The 14,388-nt window shown below is 38.7% G+C and overlaps 1 protein-coding gene and 1 non-coding gene across 5 annotated transcripts in view; one reads left to right on the forward strand and one right to left on the reverse strand.

Moving 5' to 3' along the window:
* KLF7 (KLF transcription factor 7) overlaps window positions 1–14,388 on the reverse strand; it is an 85,650-nt gene that overhangs the window by 42,510 nt on the left and 28,752 nt on the right. Inside the window, exon 1 of one of the 4 annotated variants that reach the window (XM_077154864.1) lies at window positions 8,053–10,628. The exons of the other annotated variants lie outside the window; for them this stretch is intronic. Within the exon in view, the coding sequence (XP_077010979.1) occupies window positions 8,053–8,103 (51 nt within the window). The 5' untranslated portion in view covers window positions 8,104–10,628. Of the gene's footprint in view, window positions 1–8,052; window positions 10,629–14,388 lie in introns of those variants that run through there. 4 annotated transcript variants of the gene reach the window in all.
* Window positions 10,595–10,785, forward strand: LOC143678609 (U2 spliceosomal RNA). Its single transcript, XR_013173388.1, has one exon. It is a non-coding gene; the product is annotated as a U2 spliceosomal RNA (small nuclear RNA).

Below are 14,388 nucleotides of genomic sequence, written 5' to 3' on the forward strand. Positions count from 1 at the left end.
GCAAAAGGCATGAATCCTATTACAATGATTTAGGATCTCTGAGTATGTGACACAAATAAGTTCAAGCATAGTTATTTGACCATTAAAGATGGAACCCAATATGTCTCAACATAAAAGTTTTCACGTGGTAAAAAAATGGAGAAGAACCCCTAAGTTCAGAGTTTGAACAAATATTCCTCCATGATGTTCATAAGTCCTTTCAAGATGGTAGAAGTGCTTTTATGGCAAAAGTAGATATTTAAGAAGCTTGCACTCTAAAAGGTCTCCTTATTTAAAAATCCAACTATCCAAACTCTTGTATAAAATAGTGATGCTAACTCACACTATCAATTCAATTTACTCTATCTTCTGGGTTTCAACAAAGAAACAGTGATGACAAATTTAAAATTTGACTAGATCCTAATTTACTGCCTTCGTAATACTGCTATGTTTATAAGCAATGTTCTGATTCTGTTCAGAATATATTTTAATGATATACCTAGTCATGTTGTTTCTGTCACCAAATAAGGATCTTATTTGGTGACATTTTGAAAGATTGTTTTTTAGTCAACCTAACTCTGGTAAAGCTCTGCATTACTGAATAAGAAAACCAGATTTTAACTATGAATCAGCTTTGGACTTCACTGTGATTTTTAATAGTATGAACTAATAAATGTTCCACTCTTCATTCAACACTCATGTCACGAGTTTACTCAACTACAGTGTTCACAGAAAGGTGCATATGTCATATATGTGTGTGTGTGTGTATATATATATATATATATATATATAAAACATTGTACATGTTAGAAGTAGAAGACAGAATAAAAATGATCCATGTGACAACACTGGAAAACAAAGAAAAGCTAAAAATGACATGAATGTATACAGAATCTGATACCAAATAAGTAGCATAAGATAAAGTGTGCTGATAACTTCTTAGGGGATGAGCAAGCAATTAATTCTACCTTCTAAAATATATAATATTAATCAAGGAAAGTTTATTGGAAAAAGTAAGTTCTGATTCTGTTTTGCTTATCGACTAAATAATAGTTCTGGCTCTGTACTACCCATCACTTTATATTGGAAACAAATTCTACCACCTTTTCAGTTTCTAGAAATTTGTATTATGCTCCCTTATCCCTTTTCTGAAATCCATATCTCAAAAATTTCCCTTCCTTTTTCCATCTCATTGGTAGAAATTATCATTTATTTCTCTCCAATGTTGAAACCTTAAGTATTTGCTCCAATCAATTCACCTCTGTATTATAAGATTTTATTCCTGAAACCTTCTTTAAGTCTTCCCTTCCCTGTTCAAACCATCAACCACCAAGCACAGTACTTATCACCCAACAGGTACCTAATATCTGCCAGACAAAGGCAAAATCACTTTGATCACCTCTCCTCTGCCTCTCTTCAAAAGCCATCAGCTCACAACCTAGGACTAAGCTGAGGCTGGCAACCTTAGAAATGACCACCAATACATGTCCTCAGGAATATAAGTATTATGCTACTCAAGCTCTGCCCAAAGACCAGAAACAGATCTTTAAAAAGCAGTATAACCCAGTTAATAATCAGCTGAATCATGGGTTATAAGATGCCCTTGAGTTTAGTTACCAGCCTCTCACACAAGGACTACTTCACATACCCAGCAACCACTTTCTGTGGACAGAGCTTTGGTATGCCGGGTCCTCCTACATACTTTCCAGCACAAAGATTTGAAAGTCACTAAGAAATTAGTGATGATTGTCAGATCTCTTCATATTCAGAGTTCTGAAGAGCTGAGATGTTCTAAACACATTTATAAATTCTTCTGGGAGGATGAAAAAAATAACCTATCCATTATGCCCTGGTTCAAATTCCAGAAGCATATGAGGCACACATATGATCTAAGGATGGAGAAACTTCCCATTCCTAAAAAATAAAAAAATGGGGGCCACATTGGAGAGGTTATCGCTTGTGATCCTGATACAGTATATTGTTTTTCTCACTGAGAACTAGAGAAGCATAAATATACAACAGGCTGCACTGGACGGCTCTGCGACATTATTATGGAATGATTTTTTTACTTGAGAAATTCACTTCTAATACCTACTGAAGATGAACCTTGGAGAGCAAAGATACTGACAGCTGGAAACCAAAGTGAGAGGTTTAAGGATTTTTCTCAACAGGAGCGTTGGAGATACTATACTAAGGATGGGGAGGACCCTGATGTTAGATTATTTCCAAACCAAAGAGAAAGTTTAATGTTTAAAAAAAAATGATTATGAGAACTCCCTTTAGAAACACCATGATACTTAAAGTGGAATTTGAGGTAGCAATTTAATCATGGAGTATGTACACATATACACACAAGTATATATCAAAATAAATGTGTGTGTGTGTGTGTGTGTGCATGTGAGTATGCATACATTTCCTAGCTCTGCCCACTGAGAGGGCTTATAAGCAAAGAGACTTCAGAATCAATAAACACAACTGACACACAGATCTTGGTCTGTAATGCTATTCTCCAATAAAAGGATCCTTGGAGAAACAGGTGATTCAAGAGCTAAGGCAGAGAAAACAAAAGATGAGCCTGGAATAACTTGTGGTGCTAGAGGTAAGGAAGCACTCATAAAGTGATGCGTATCTGTTAAAAAAGACTCAGGAGCCAACCTGAAGGAGTCTTCAATGGCCAAGTCCGGGCAATTTGAACAACAAAAAGAAATAATGATAGTAAAGGATTATAACCCACGGAATAAAATAAATATCTCTGAGTCCATACAGATATGAATAAATAAGTGAATAAATAAACAAATGGAAATGTGTCAGCTCTTCTTAACAGTAAATATAATTAAGCATAGAAAAAATGATGAAAATAGAAAATCAAGATTAGGCAACAAAGCAATGACTGCAGGCAAGAGCACCATTAGATAATATGATTAGTAAATATAAGTATGGTAGAAAGAAGATATTCGCAGAGTCTCAAAATATTCCCCACAAGATATTCTCAAAATATTCCCTCCCACCTTTACTGAATGATCAAAGTTAACACCACCAATAAAAAGACATGTTGACACCCTCCTGATATGACACACTGAAAAGGGCACAACATTACGTGGTGATATTCCTGCCATAATCTCATTCCAATCATGAACAAAAATTAGACAAATCGAAATTGAGAAGTGTTCTACAAAATAATGGCATTGTTCTTTAAATTGACACGGTCATGAAAAACAAAGGAAGATTGAGAAGAGGATACAGATTGGAGGAGACTAAGGAGTTACAACAATTAAATGCCATGGATCCTAGTCTGGATTTTGGACCAGAAAAGGGAAATGGGTGAGAAAAATAATGTAATTCAAGTGAAATCTATGGATTAATGGCATCGTAACAATGTTAATTTCTAGGTTCTAATTGTTCTCTGGTGATATAACATTAGGGGAAGCTGGCCAAAGTGTATATAGGAACTTTACATACTATTTTTACAACACTTCTGTAAATCTAAAACTATTTTTAAAAAAAGAAAGAAATAACAGGTGTCTATGGTTTGCAAATTGTACATATAGTTCAAATGTTTGCCTGTTTCACCAGAATCAGAGATGCACTCTATCCCAACGACACTCCAGCCAACAAACTTCAAATCTGAGTCAGCAGATATCAATTTAATCACATATATTATGCCTGTCTGGTGCCTCACCTTGGATATATGAGGCTTCCCTTGACCTGCTTGACAATACAATTTAAGGCTTAAGCCATTGGATCCACTCCCACCCCCTCAAAAATCCATTACAGTTAGCAATAGAAAGGAAATGCAATAGAAAGGAAATGTTCCCAAGTTCAAAGTGATTTTTTTATATATTTATGCATCACAGAAGAACTTTGTGAAGACTTTCTGATATCTCAACTTTGAAATGCATGGCTTCTTCTTAACCTAGTTTCTTAATAAGGACTACCTGATATTGGTTTTGAAATGATCATCCTGAAACTTGTTTTTAATATTCTCTCCATTCTTTTCATGGCCTTATTTGTTGAAACATGCTTATTAAAAGTGATAATCCAAGACCTAGTTAAAAATGAAAAAATAATCCAAACCTATTACTGCCATGCCATAGAGAAGGGGAAAGAGAACAGGATAATTCAAGTAGTACAGCACAAATTGAGTCTGCCAAAATCTCCCTGCTATTGACAAAAAGTAGTCACTTTCATGAATTAAAAAAGAAAAAAGTAAGAAACTTAGTCCTACATGGATATGATGGTTCCCAGGTTACCAAAATGGTCTTACTTCAACCTGTCCTTATCTTGACATAACTTAAGATAAATCTTGCCAGTCAGGACTGCAAATATTTCCTATTACTACTGCCACTTCCCCTACAACCTTGATAGTTTACTATAGGGTTTCCTTTAGCTCTTTTACTCTCTTCACTTTCCCTCATGCCTATATGCTTGAAATTATCTTTCATTAAAAGTTCAACATAAAACCCATCTCCTTTAGGAAGCCTGTTCTAGAAAAAGCAGAGTAAAGAGAATATGCTGACTGCCAAGGGTTTAAAGACACCACTCCCAACCTTGGACAATTAGACAGTATCTCCAAAATGTACCTAAGAGTCCACAGATCAGTGGGTTGTCTGGTTTATAAGGATTATGATTTCCTTAAAAGTGATTATTGTATTCCTTGCATTAGATAGATCCTTAAACAATAAAACTAATATTTTGTAGCTATATCTCTACCTCTGTTATCTCAAGAGATGGCAAGAGATATCTAAGTGTTTGAAGTGGTGTAGAGGTATAAGATTTAGGACTTTCTGGGAAAAAAAAAAAAGAATTAAACTCACTTCGCAGACATCACCACACATCACCCCCACTATTACCACAACCATGTTCTGTTGGGGTAGATGCTAGTCCAGGCTCCTTGGACTTCTAAAACTTCTAATACCAAGTATTTAGAACACGAAGTTCTCATTTTTATTTCTGTGTCTTGTAATTTGGCTCCAAGAAAAAGCCAATTTTCCAATATTTCTGCCACCACTTAATAAATGTACCATTATGAACTGACGCCTTCTGACCCATGTATAACCGAGTTGGTGAACTAAAGAAAAAGAACAAAGAATTGTACGTTGCTAGTGAACTCTTCTGGAATAATGCACTGTCAATGGAATAAAAGGTTACCCACTTCTACTTTTATAATTTCACATTTATAATCAACTCTCAGTCATTTATAGTCTTTTTAGCCAGGTTCCCATAAACCCAGCAGATCTATCTCTTTCACCGATAGAGCTATAAGTTAAAATAAAAAGAAGTGAAACCAACTGGGGGAAGAGGGTAGATACAAAAATATGGGGAAATGAACTTTCCACTTTGTGGGAACTCAAAAAGTCATACATCTTCCGAGATCAGACCTTATCCCAGTGGTGATGATGATGATGATGATGATGGTGATAGGGTTGCTGCTTCTGGGGAGAAAGATGTGAACTTTGGTTTCCAGAAAGAATGTCCATCCAGGTAATTGCACAGGCAAGTGAACTGTGCTTGGCTGCCCATGGGAGTCCCTTCCTGGCATTTATTATGAGTGGTTCTGTCACGTGCTATTAACCATGGTGCCATGGTCCCCAAAGAGTCTGAAGTACAGAAACAGGGGAACGAATCCCTTACCTTTCTCCGGGGAGTGTCCCAGAGCTTAATTACTTTTTCATGCCTTGAAATCTTCACATACATCCCAGAATGGAAAGTTCAAAGTGATATAAAACAAGCCACTGAAAGTAGGGTAATTTGGAGCTTCCTTTTTAATGAAATTTTCTAAAATACTCATTTTTTTCCAACCTATTATTAGATATATTTACACTTTGTACTTTTTAGCAAAAGCATTATTCCACACTTTCTTGAAACCAATTCGAAAAAAAAAATTGCAGGATTACAAAGATTGATGTTTATGGGGACTTGGTGATTTTTTTTTCCCCTTCAAAGGATGATATGATATAATGGCTCTAACATATTTTTAGTCTTTCAAAATTAGGTCAGAGTCGAAAGATGGGAAAGGAAGTATGGCTAAAGAGTTCTGGTGCTGTTTTTCTCAGGGGTGGGGGGCTAATATTAACATGATTAACAAGCTCAGTGAGCTCAAGGGGAGAACCTTAAACACCAAACACTTGAACTCTGTAGCCTGCCTTCCTGGGTTTCAACATTTTAAAGCGGGTTTGAGGAAGAGGATTGTACACTGAACCTACTTCATGGCAGAGGACATTTATGAATCAGTAATAGGAATCAACCTCAAAAGACTTACAAAGTGTTTTCTAAGGAGATTTTGAAGAAATTTTCACTTTCTTTTGACTTCCATTACTGGAAAACATTAGCGTAGAACGTTAGGAAAGAATATTGTCTAGAAAATGTGAAGTACAGAACGCAAGTGAAAATCTCTAACTGCATTTTTTTAGCTATTAGTTTTAAAAATAAAAACCCACATCAGTAGCACACCCCAGAGGTACACAAACTGTCAGAATTGCTTAAATCCACAAAATAACTAAGTAAGTTATACCGCAACCAAGTAAGATCACATTCTTTTGAACTGTTTTTCACATCAACTAGTTGCTGGTGCTAAAACCTCTGAAATATTTCCCTCTACTAATTTACAAATTCTGAGAGACGGTGATGAAGAAATTAATTTAATTCTAAACAAACATGAAATCTGGTATATTTCTATCAAAAACTGTTCAATGGTTCTCCTCCCCAAACCATTTTCAACATACAAAGAAAAATATTTGTCTGTTTATTTTTCCTTTGGGAGGAAGGCGACAAGATTAAAGGCCTGGGAAGAGAGCGATGTCTTTGAATTTACTTTCACCCAGCACATAATGCAAAGCAGCTTCAAATATCCCTTTCATCTCCCAAGGATTCCTTAGTTGCAACTCATAAAAGAAATCCTGAAAATAACTTAAATCCAAATTCAATGTTAACGCAAGTTTTCACGTCACTTAAATTGGGCAGAGCTGCAAGCTGTGGCCCAGATTTTATGCTCCTCTGAAAGAAGTCCCTGGGGTCCCTCATACATCCAACAACTTGGAAATGAATGTTCCTTAACTTGGAAATGAATGTTCCTTAGTCATAATGTCTACGAACCTCAAACTTAACTGTGATACCAAAGACAAGATGGCCAGTGCACTGAGCAGCTTTCTTAAATTGGTTCAGTATTGCTTTTCCAGATGTGACTTTTTAGAATGTACCAAGGTGAAGTTCATTGGTCTACCCTCCACCCTGATCCCTGCAGCTAGCTGCCCTCCATCAGCCCTTCAGAAAAGTCACTTGCTGTTACCTGGTCACAGAACTACAACCAAATTCCAAATTCTGAGTGATCAAGAGATACCAATGCTCACACACAGCTGGATCACATAAGCAGCCTGCTTCCCTATCAGCTTAACTCCCAACCAAACCTGTTTATCTGGATGCACACTGAAGGAAATATCATTTCTTACTTTGTTGCCTGAAAATAAATTTCATTAGACATCCCTGCCTCCGTTATTACATTTTCATGGACAAAATGAAACTCATGCCTCAACAGTCCTATATAGTAATAATATAACCCTACCTATAACACAGTGAGAGCAAAGGCCTAGATCGGACTGGAAACGAGGTTGAAAAGAGAAGTGCAGAAGAGAAACTCCTAAAGGAAAAACCCATTATGGCCCATGACGGGCCGACAGGTTCTTGCTTGAGAAGGAGGGCATTCTGCCCCAGCTCCTGACCAGAGTCCAAGGACTTCAGAGCAAGCCTCCCTTCTGGGAAGTGATGGTTTCCCTAGGACAATGGCCCTGACATTTTTTTTTTTCAGCTTCACCATTAATTTTCCATAAAGAGCAGTTTTCTCGATGAGCGCTTGTGTCAGGCAGGGACTGATGCCTCAGAAACCTGTAATTATTCTTGGCTCCCCACCCCCCACAGCCCCTGCACCTGTGTCAGTTCAAGGCACCAGCTGGCCATCTCTTGCCTCCTGCCTCTTAAAGGGGTGGAGGAGGGGGGTAGGAGTATTCACTGAAAACCCAAACTCACATTACTCGCCTTTTCTACCAAAATGGGAAAACAAAACAAAAAATTTAAACTCACCAATCTCATCCGTTTCCCCAACGCATCTTGCCAAAGGAAATAAATAAACATTAATAGGGTAGAGAGCCTTCATTCAAACCCAAATTACTGAAAAACACAATTAACAGAGAAAGGTCTGACAAGGGGTTATTAATTCTGTTTTACAACCCGCTCTTACACCCCACCCACTCCTCTAAACTTTGTGCTGGCAATCACACACCCTCTCCAAACTCCCGGGTCCCTCTGCACTTAGTGGCCTAGCCTGGAACATGCCGAACCCATTACATCACCTCCCCTTCTTTTCCCAAATAGGTTGCAAAGGCTGACTCAGGCAATTGGGATTTTTTTTTTTTTTTTAAGGCGAACTCATTTCATTGACACCCTTCTAGAACATTTTAATCCTTCTCAGTTGGGGTTAATAAAATATACCCTATCCCTACACAACTTATGAAGAAAACACATGCACATATACAATTACTTCTTTTTCTCCAAAGTACAGTTTCACATGTATATACATGCACACACACACACACACACACAGACACACACTTGCAGCTTGAATATCCCAAGAACAACAGGTTCAAATCCCATCAGGGTCCTTAGTGGCAGATGCAATTTAGTAACTGGTGATCAGAGAGAATACTTTCAAAACCAAGAGCTTTCAGGAACTTCCACTGTGGAATGTTAAAGATAATGTGGGGGTGCTAAAGGAATGTTTGTTCTACTCCTCAGACTGTGTAAGATGGTAGCCCAAAACAGAAGGAAACCAAACATGTAGGTGCTTTTCCTAACACGGGCTGGTTGCACTTTTACTTAATTTGAGGCATTTGGAATCAACTTGCCAAAATATTTAAGGTAGCTGCAAGGATGTGCCATTGTGCGGCTGCCCTCAGTTACAGAGCTAGACTAGTGGTTTATAGTAAGAGGCAGAACAGTGCAAGGGGTGGGGTGGGGGGCAGGCTGGGTTGTTAAGAACAGTGTGGACCAAGACTGCCTGGGTCCAGACCCAGGTTTTACTACTTACTAGCTGGCATGACCCTTGAGCAAGTTACCAAATCCCCCTGTCCTCAGTTTCCTCATCTGTAAAAGGGGATAGCAGTAGTACCTACCACAAAGGAGTGTGGCAAGGTTCAATCACTTGATATATATCTAGTGCTTAGAACAGAGCCCGGCATGCATGTTACATAAGTGAATAGCTATTACATAACTGGTATTAGTTTATTTATACTCCCAAAGAGACATCAAATATAAACAAATGTATCAAGGACACGGAAACAGAAAACCTAATATACCAAATAAATAGCATAGGAAATTTCATGATTCTGAGTTCCCTGCTGGGTATAAAGGATTAAGGAAGCAGGGAACTCAGGATCATGAAGATCAGCCCGGCTAAGTTGCTGAGTGACTTCCACCTCTCTGGGCTGTTTCTTATCTTCCAGGGGAAGGGGTTGGATTTCTAAGGGGCCTACTAATCTGAAATTCTGTGATGCTATGAAGTAGTAGAGTAGAACAATTAGGATGGAAAAGTGAAAAATGTTCATTACAGACAGGTTCCCAGGAACTGACACTTTGCTCTGCTGTCCACTTGACCGGCAAAAGGATGGGACTTTGGAGAACCTAGAAGAAGATGGTCCTTGAACTCTCAGCTGCCCTGAGACCGCACGGTCTTTACTATGAGGCCTAAGGTATTCAATAGTACAAACTGACAGGAGGTTAGGAAACTTTCATTCTTTGGTTCACTGTGGACATCAGACTCACTGCATCTAAGATGTAAGCTTCACAACTATGTGGGCACCTCAAAAGACACCTAGGCCTTGGCCCGACATGTGCCCTGCCTCAAGTATTTGGCAAATGAATAAATGAATGAAGCAATTTCCCCAACAAAACTCTAACTGAAAAAGTAACCGCTATCACAATCCTGGGCAAGCAGCGGTCCAAGTGTATAATGGAAGCCAAAATGTCTTACTTCTTCATCAAAACTGTAGTCAGGGGTGGGCCACGGTGGCTCAGCAGGCAAGAATGCTTGCCTGCCATGCCAGAGGACCCGGGTTCGATTCCTGGTGACTGCCCATGTAAAAAAAAAAAACTGCAGTCAGAAATAATGGGTTTGTATGTATGCGTGTTTATTACCAACACTTCTTCAACAATTCAACCCTATTTTAAGATTTAACTATAGATTATATTTATTTGTCTCTTCAATGTTTTCCATGTGGACAAAAATGCCTCTGTCAGGACAGATCAAGTATTCCAAACTGACAGGTCAATTTAGGTCCAGAAAAGGCCACAGGGAAGACAAATGTATCATACTAATGTAAGATCTTAACAGGGGAAACTGGGATTACATGGGAATTCTCCTGTACTAGCGTTATAGCTTTTCTGTAAATATAAAACATTCTAAAATAACAGGCTTACTTGAAGTTTTTTTTTAAAAAGGTCACACGGAAGCCCTGAGGATATGCACCTGTGTTGGAAGTTACAATCATTTCCTGGCCTCAGAGAATGTTCTGCCACTTCCTCTTGTCTCCTTTGGCCTCCGGAAACCGCCATGAAAAGCAGCAGTAAAATCGCTTCTCGGCCTTTTGGCTAACATCAAGTGTAGTATCTGTTCTTATCAGTTTAATATCTGATACGTCCTCTATCCGAGGACAATATATTAAATGGATTTTTGGAATTAGGAGATGGAATAGGAGCTTGCTCCGTCCACTCCACGCATCAACCTGGTATTGCAGAACTTCCAGAAACAGTGCACCCCTCCTCAGGGGAACAATAAATGTATAAAAAGTTAAAAAAAAAAAAAAAAAAAACAGAAGCAGTAAAGACAAGTGGACAAGATGCTATTTCAGTTGACATTTTTTACTAGTAAAAAGAATCCTGGCCTGGGAATCAGGTTCACTACACTCCCAGCCACGACCCTTCTTTCCTCATAACCTGAGCAGAGAATTCACTTCCTCCCCTGCAAAATGAGTGAACTACACAAAAAGACTCCTTTCAGCTCAAACATCCTACTCCTAATCCTTCAATGGCTTATATTCACTCTTTCTCCTTACCATGGCAAACCAGACCCCACATAATCTGACCTTGCTTTCCTCAACCCCTACCCTTCTCTTCTTTGGTCACTACACTCTTCATAGGAGCTTTCTTGCTGTCCGCAAATACACCAAGCTCATACCAAATCTCAGGGCCACAGTACCCACCATTCCCACTTCCCAGAATGCAGGTCCCCCAGATCACTGCATACCTGCTTTCTTCTCATTATTATATTTCAACTTAAATGTTGTCTTTAACCTGCCTAGATAAACCAGCCCAAATACCCCATTCATTCTCCATTACACAACTTGTTTTATATCAGTCCTTACCAAGCCCTGGAGAGTTCTAAATTATTTGTTTGTTTGCATGTCTATTGCCTCCCTTTCCCTACTAGAAATTATTAGCAGTTTTCAGGAGAGCAGGAACTTCATCTTATACACCAATGAATTACCAGTGCCCAGCACCGTGCCTGCCTAGAAAAAGCATCCAAAATACACAAGTTGGATGAATAATACATGAGTCAATGAAGCCATTAATCAATCCTGAAATTCTAGGGAAGTCTTGAGCTGATTTCACCAGCCAGGAAATCTACCCTAAAGTGCCTACCCTATAGCTAAAAAAAGTTCCATCACCTTTTCTTCTCATTTCATGTATCAAGAGTGGGGAGACACTCAGTAATTCACACTGCTTAGGTAGGAATAAAATGGGAGCCTCTTCTCAAGACAAAGAGTTTAGTCTTGGGTCCTCACAACTTCTCAATTCAAACAGATGCAAAGATGGCATTTCTTCTCAGCCATCTGTATTGCATCATGTGCTCTGAGTGTCGCTCAAATAAATAAAACCCACCCCTTTCCCGGCCTCCATGCCAGGTGCTTATTAGCTGGGGTCCTGAGGGAATAAAGATAGAGGTTCAACCCACTTTCTATTATTTATTCCCATTTCTGTCACCTAAAAGATCTTCCTGAGAAAGGCAACTCTGGCCGTCAGTCTATAAAGCACTTGAAGGTCATAGCAATTTGGTACCCAATGTTAGCATCCCCATGTAACCCTTAAATGAAAGGGGTCCATTCAAATCTGGCAATTATCAAGAACTCTTGTTTTCAGAGACATCCTAAAAAAGCTTCACTCTCCATTCAGGCATGAGCCTTCAAAATTCCTGTTTTGACCCATTCTAGAGACTTTTCCTTAAATTCCTAAACACAGAAGCATTTCATTTCTCTCCATTCCCTTTAAGAATCTTACAAAAAAAGGATCTCTCTACTGAGAGGTGCTATTTATTTCAGGATCATTATTTCACAGATACAGAGCCCTCAAACACTGAACCTGGAAGTGAGCCAAAATCCAATTAAGAGGGTATGGCGTTTGAACTTGGCAAGAGCTAAGGGTGAAAATATTGAATATAAGCTGTACAGGATTTTTAAGAGTGTATGAGTGTGTGTGTGTGTATGTGTGTGTGCATGTATAACCACTGACAATGGAATGCAGATTCTTTTTAATGCATTTAAGATGCCTTTCTCTAAACCTGTCATTGTTCCCCAAGTCACAAAGCCATTCCCTTCCTTGTTCATTATGTTAGGCAACAGGAATCTTTCACATGCTGGCTGGGAAAAGATGAGGGAGAAAGGAAGAGATGGTTTTCCATCATGTAAAGAAGACTAAAATTGTGCCTGGCCCACTTCTGAACCATGTTACAATGCTACAGATTTCAAACTGACAATTCAACCCAACTTGACAGGGAAGAATCAAGCTCTGAGGCCCTGAAGTTTGGATTCCAGTAGCTCTGGCCCCTTACTTAACCTTAGGCAGCTTGGCTGATCTCGGATGACATACACTTTCGGACACACCAGCCTCAATGAAGAAGAGACACTAATGTGAATCATCACTGCCATCCCCTCTCCCCTTTGTTCCTGTCTGAACCAATTTCCATACAGTCTCAAAGAAATCATCAGCCCATGCAAAGGGGAAATCCCAATGGAAAACGAACTACATTAGCAGCATAAGGGGGAAAATCTAATTTCCAATCCCGTCGCTCTGCTGTTTCAACCTCCGAGGAAGGTTGCTACATATGCACAACATAAATTAAGTTTTAAAACACCACCATGATTTAAAATTAATAAAACTCTCAAGGGGAAAAGATGGTTCTGGGTACAAACCTCCTCACACAGTGAAGGTCAACTCTACCGGAGCTTGTGGGTGGTCTGGGTCTTTGAGGTCTCAATCATCTCAGTCAACGAAATATTTTACAACAGTACATATTCATTGAAACCCTTGCATTTTCTACTTATGGTTGATGGTGAATGAATTCTCAGTCTAAGGCAATTTCCATATTAAGCATTCTTAAACTACCTTATTGACAGACTTCACGGAGATATATTTTAATGGTCCAAATTAAGGATTTCTTTTTGGCATGACAGGCTATGCCAATGTGATTTCCTAGAGCCCTACTTACTGGAATAAAACTCATGGCAAGACACCAGCGTGACTACATCATTAATTAACCTGAACCACATACCGGAACATTGCTGCTAATAAAACTCCTCTATAAAGAAAACATGTTTTCTTCTAACGAGAATCATGGAATGCGGGCCCCAGCAGAGCCTCTGCCTTAATTAAAGAGATATTTTGATGTCTGTGTCTATATTCGTGATTGTCACGAACTTTAGTCATGTTTAGCTTGATCTTCAATAACTTGAATTCTTCTTTGTATGTGCTTTTTGGAAAGAGATGGCTTCTAAACTCTCAACATTTGTTAAAGACTATGACACTGAAAGGATATCTTTTGCTAAGGTAGGGAATGCTTTATCCACACTGTGCTTCAAATCACACTCTGAGTCTCAAACCTCAATTCACTGAATCAGAGAGCTGTAAAGACCTTTCATTTTCTCTGGAAAAACAGGCTGTCAGAATCAGGAACAAGTCATAAGTAGAGCACCTGGGTGAAACAGGGACTTTTCCAATTCATCAGGCAAAATGACAGAAGCCTGTTTTTACAGAGAAATCTTTTGCGAAAAGCACATGAAATGGTGAAATGGTTATTAACATATGTCATGTAACCTCATACTATGTAATAACTTCTCACTATGAGACCACATAGGCAGCAAGAATTAAAATCCCCATCCTATTTATGGGAACTGAATCTAGCTAAGAAAATTTCCACAATCCTGTAGCCATATTACCAACAGACCAAGAACAGAAACAAAAGTTTCTTGGCTAACAATTTAGCTTTTCCTGACCTCAACCTTCTGCATAGAATCTTAAAACATAAATAAAAATTGAATAAACCATCAACCTTTAGTAATCTTTGCAGAATAAAGGATTCCTGACTAAGGC

This window comes from Tamandua tetradactyla, chromosome 3, assembly GCF_023851605.1.
Source record: "Tamandua tetradactyla isolate mTamTet1 chromosome 3, mTamTet1.pri, whole genome shotgun sequence".
Classification (NCBI taxonomy): domain Eukaryota; kingdom Metazoa; phylum Chordata; class Mammalia; order Pilosa; family Myrmecophagidae; genus Tamandua; species Tamandua tetradactyla.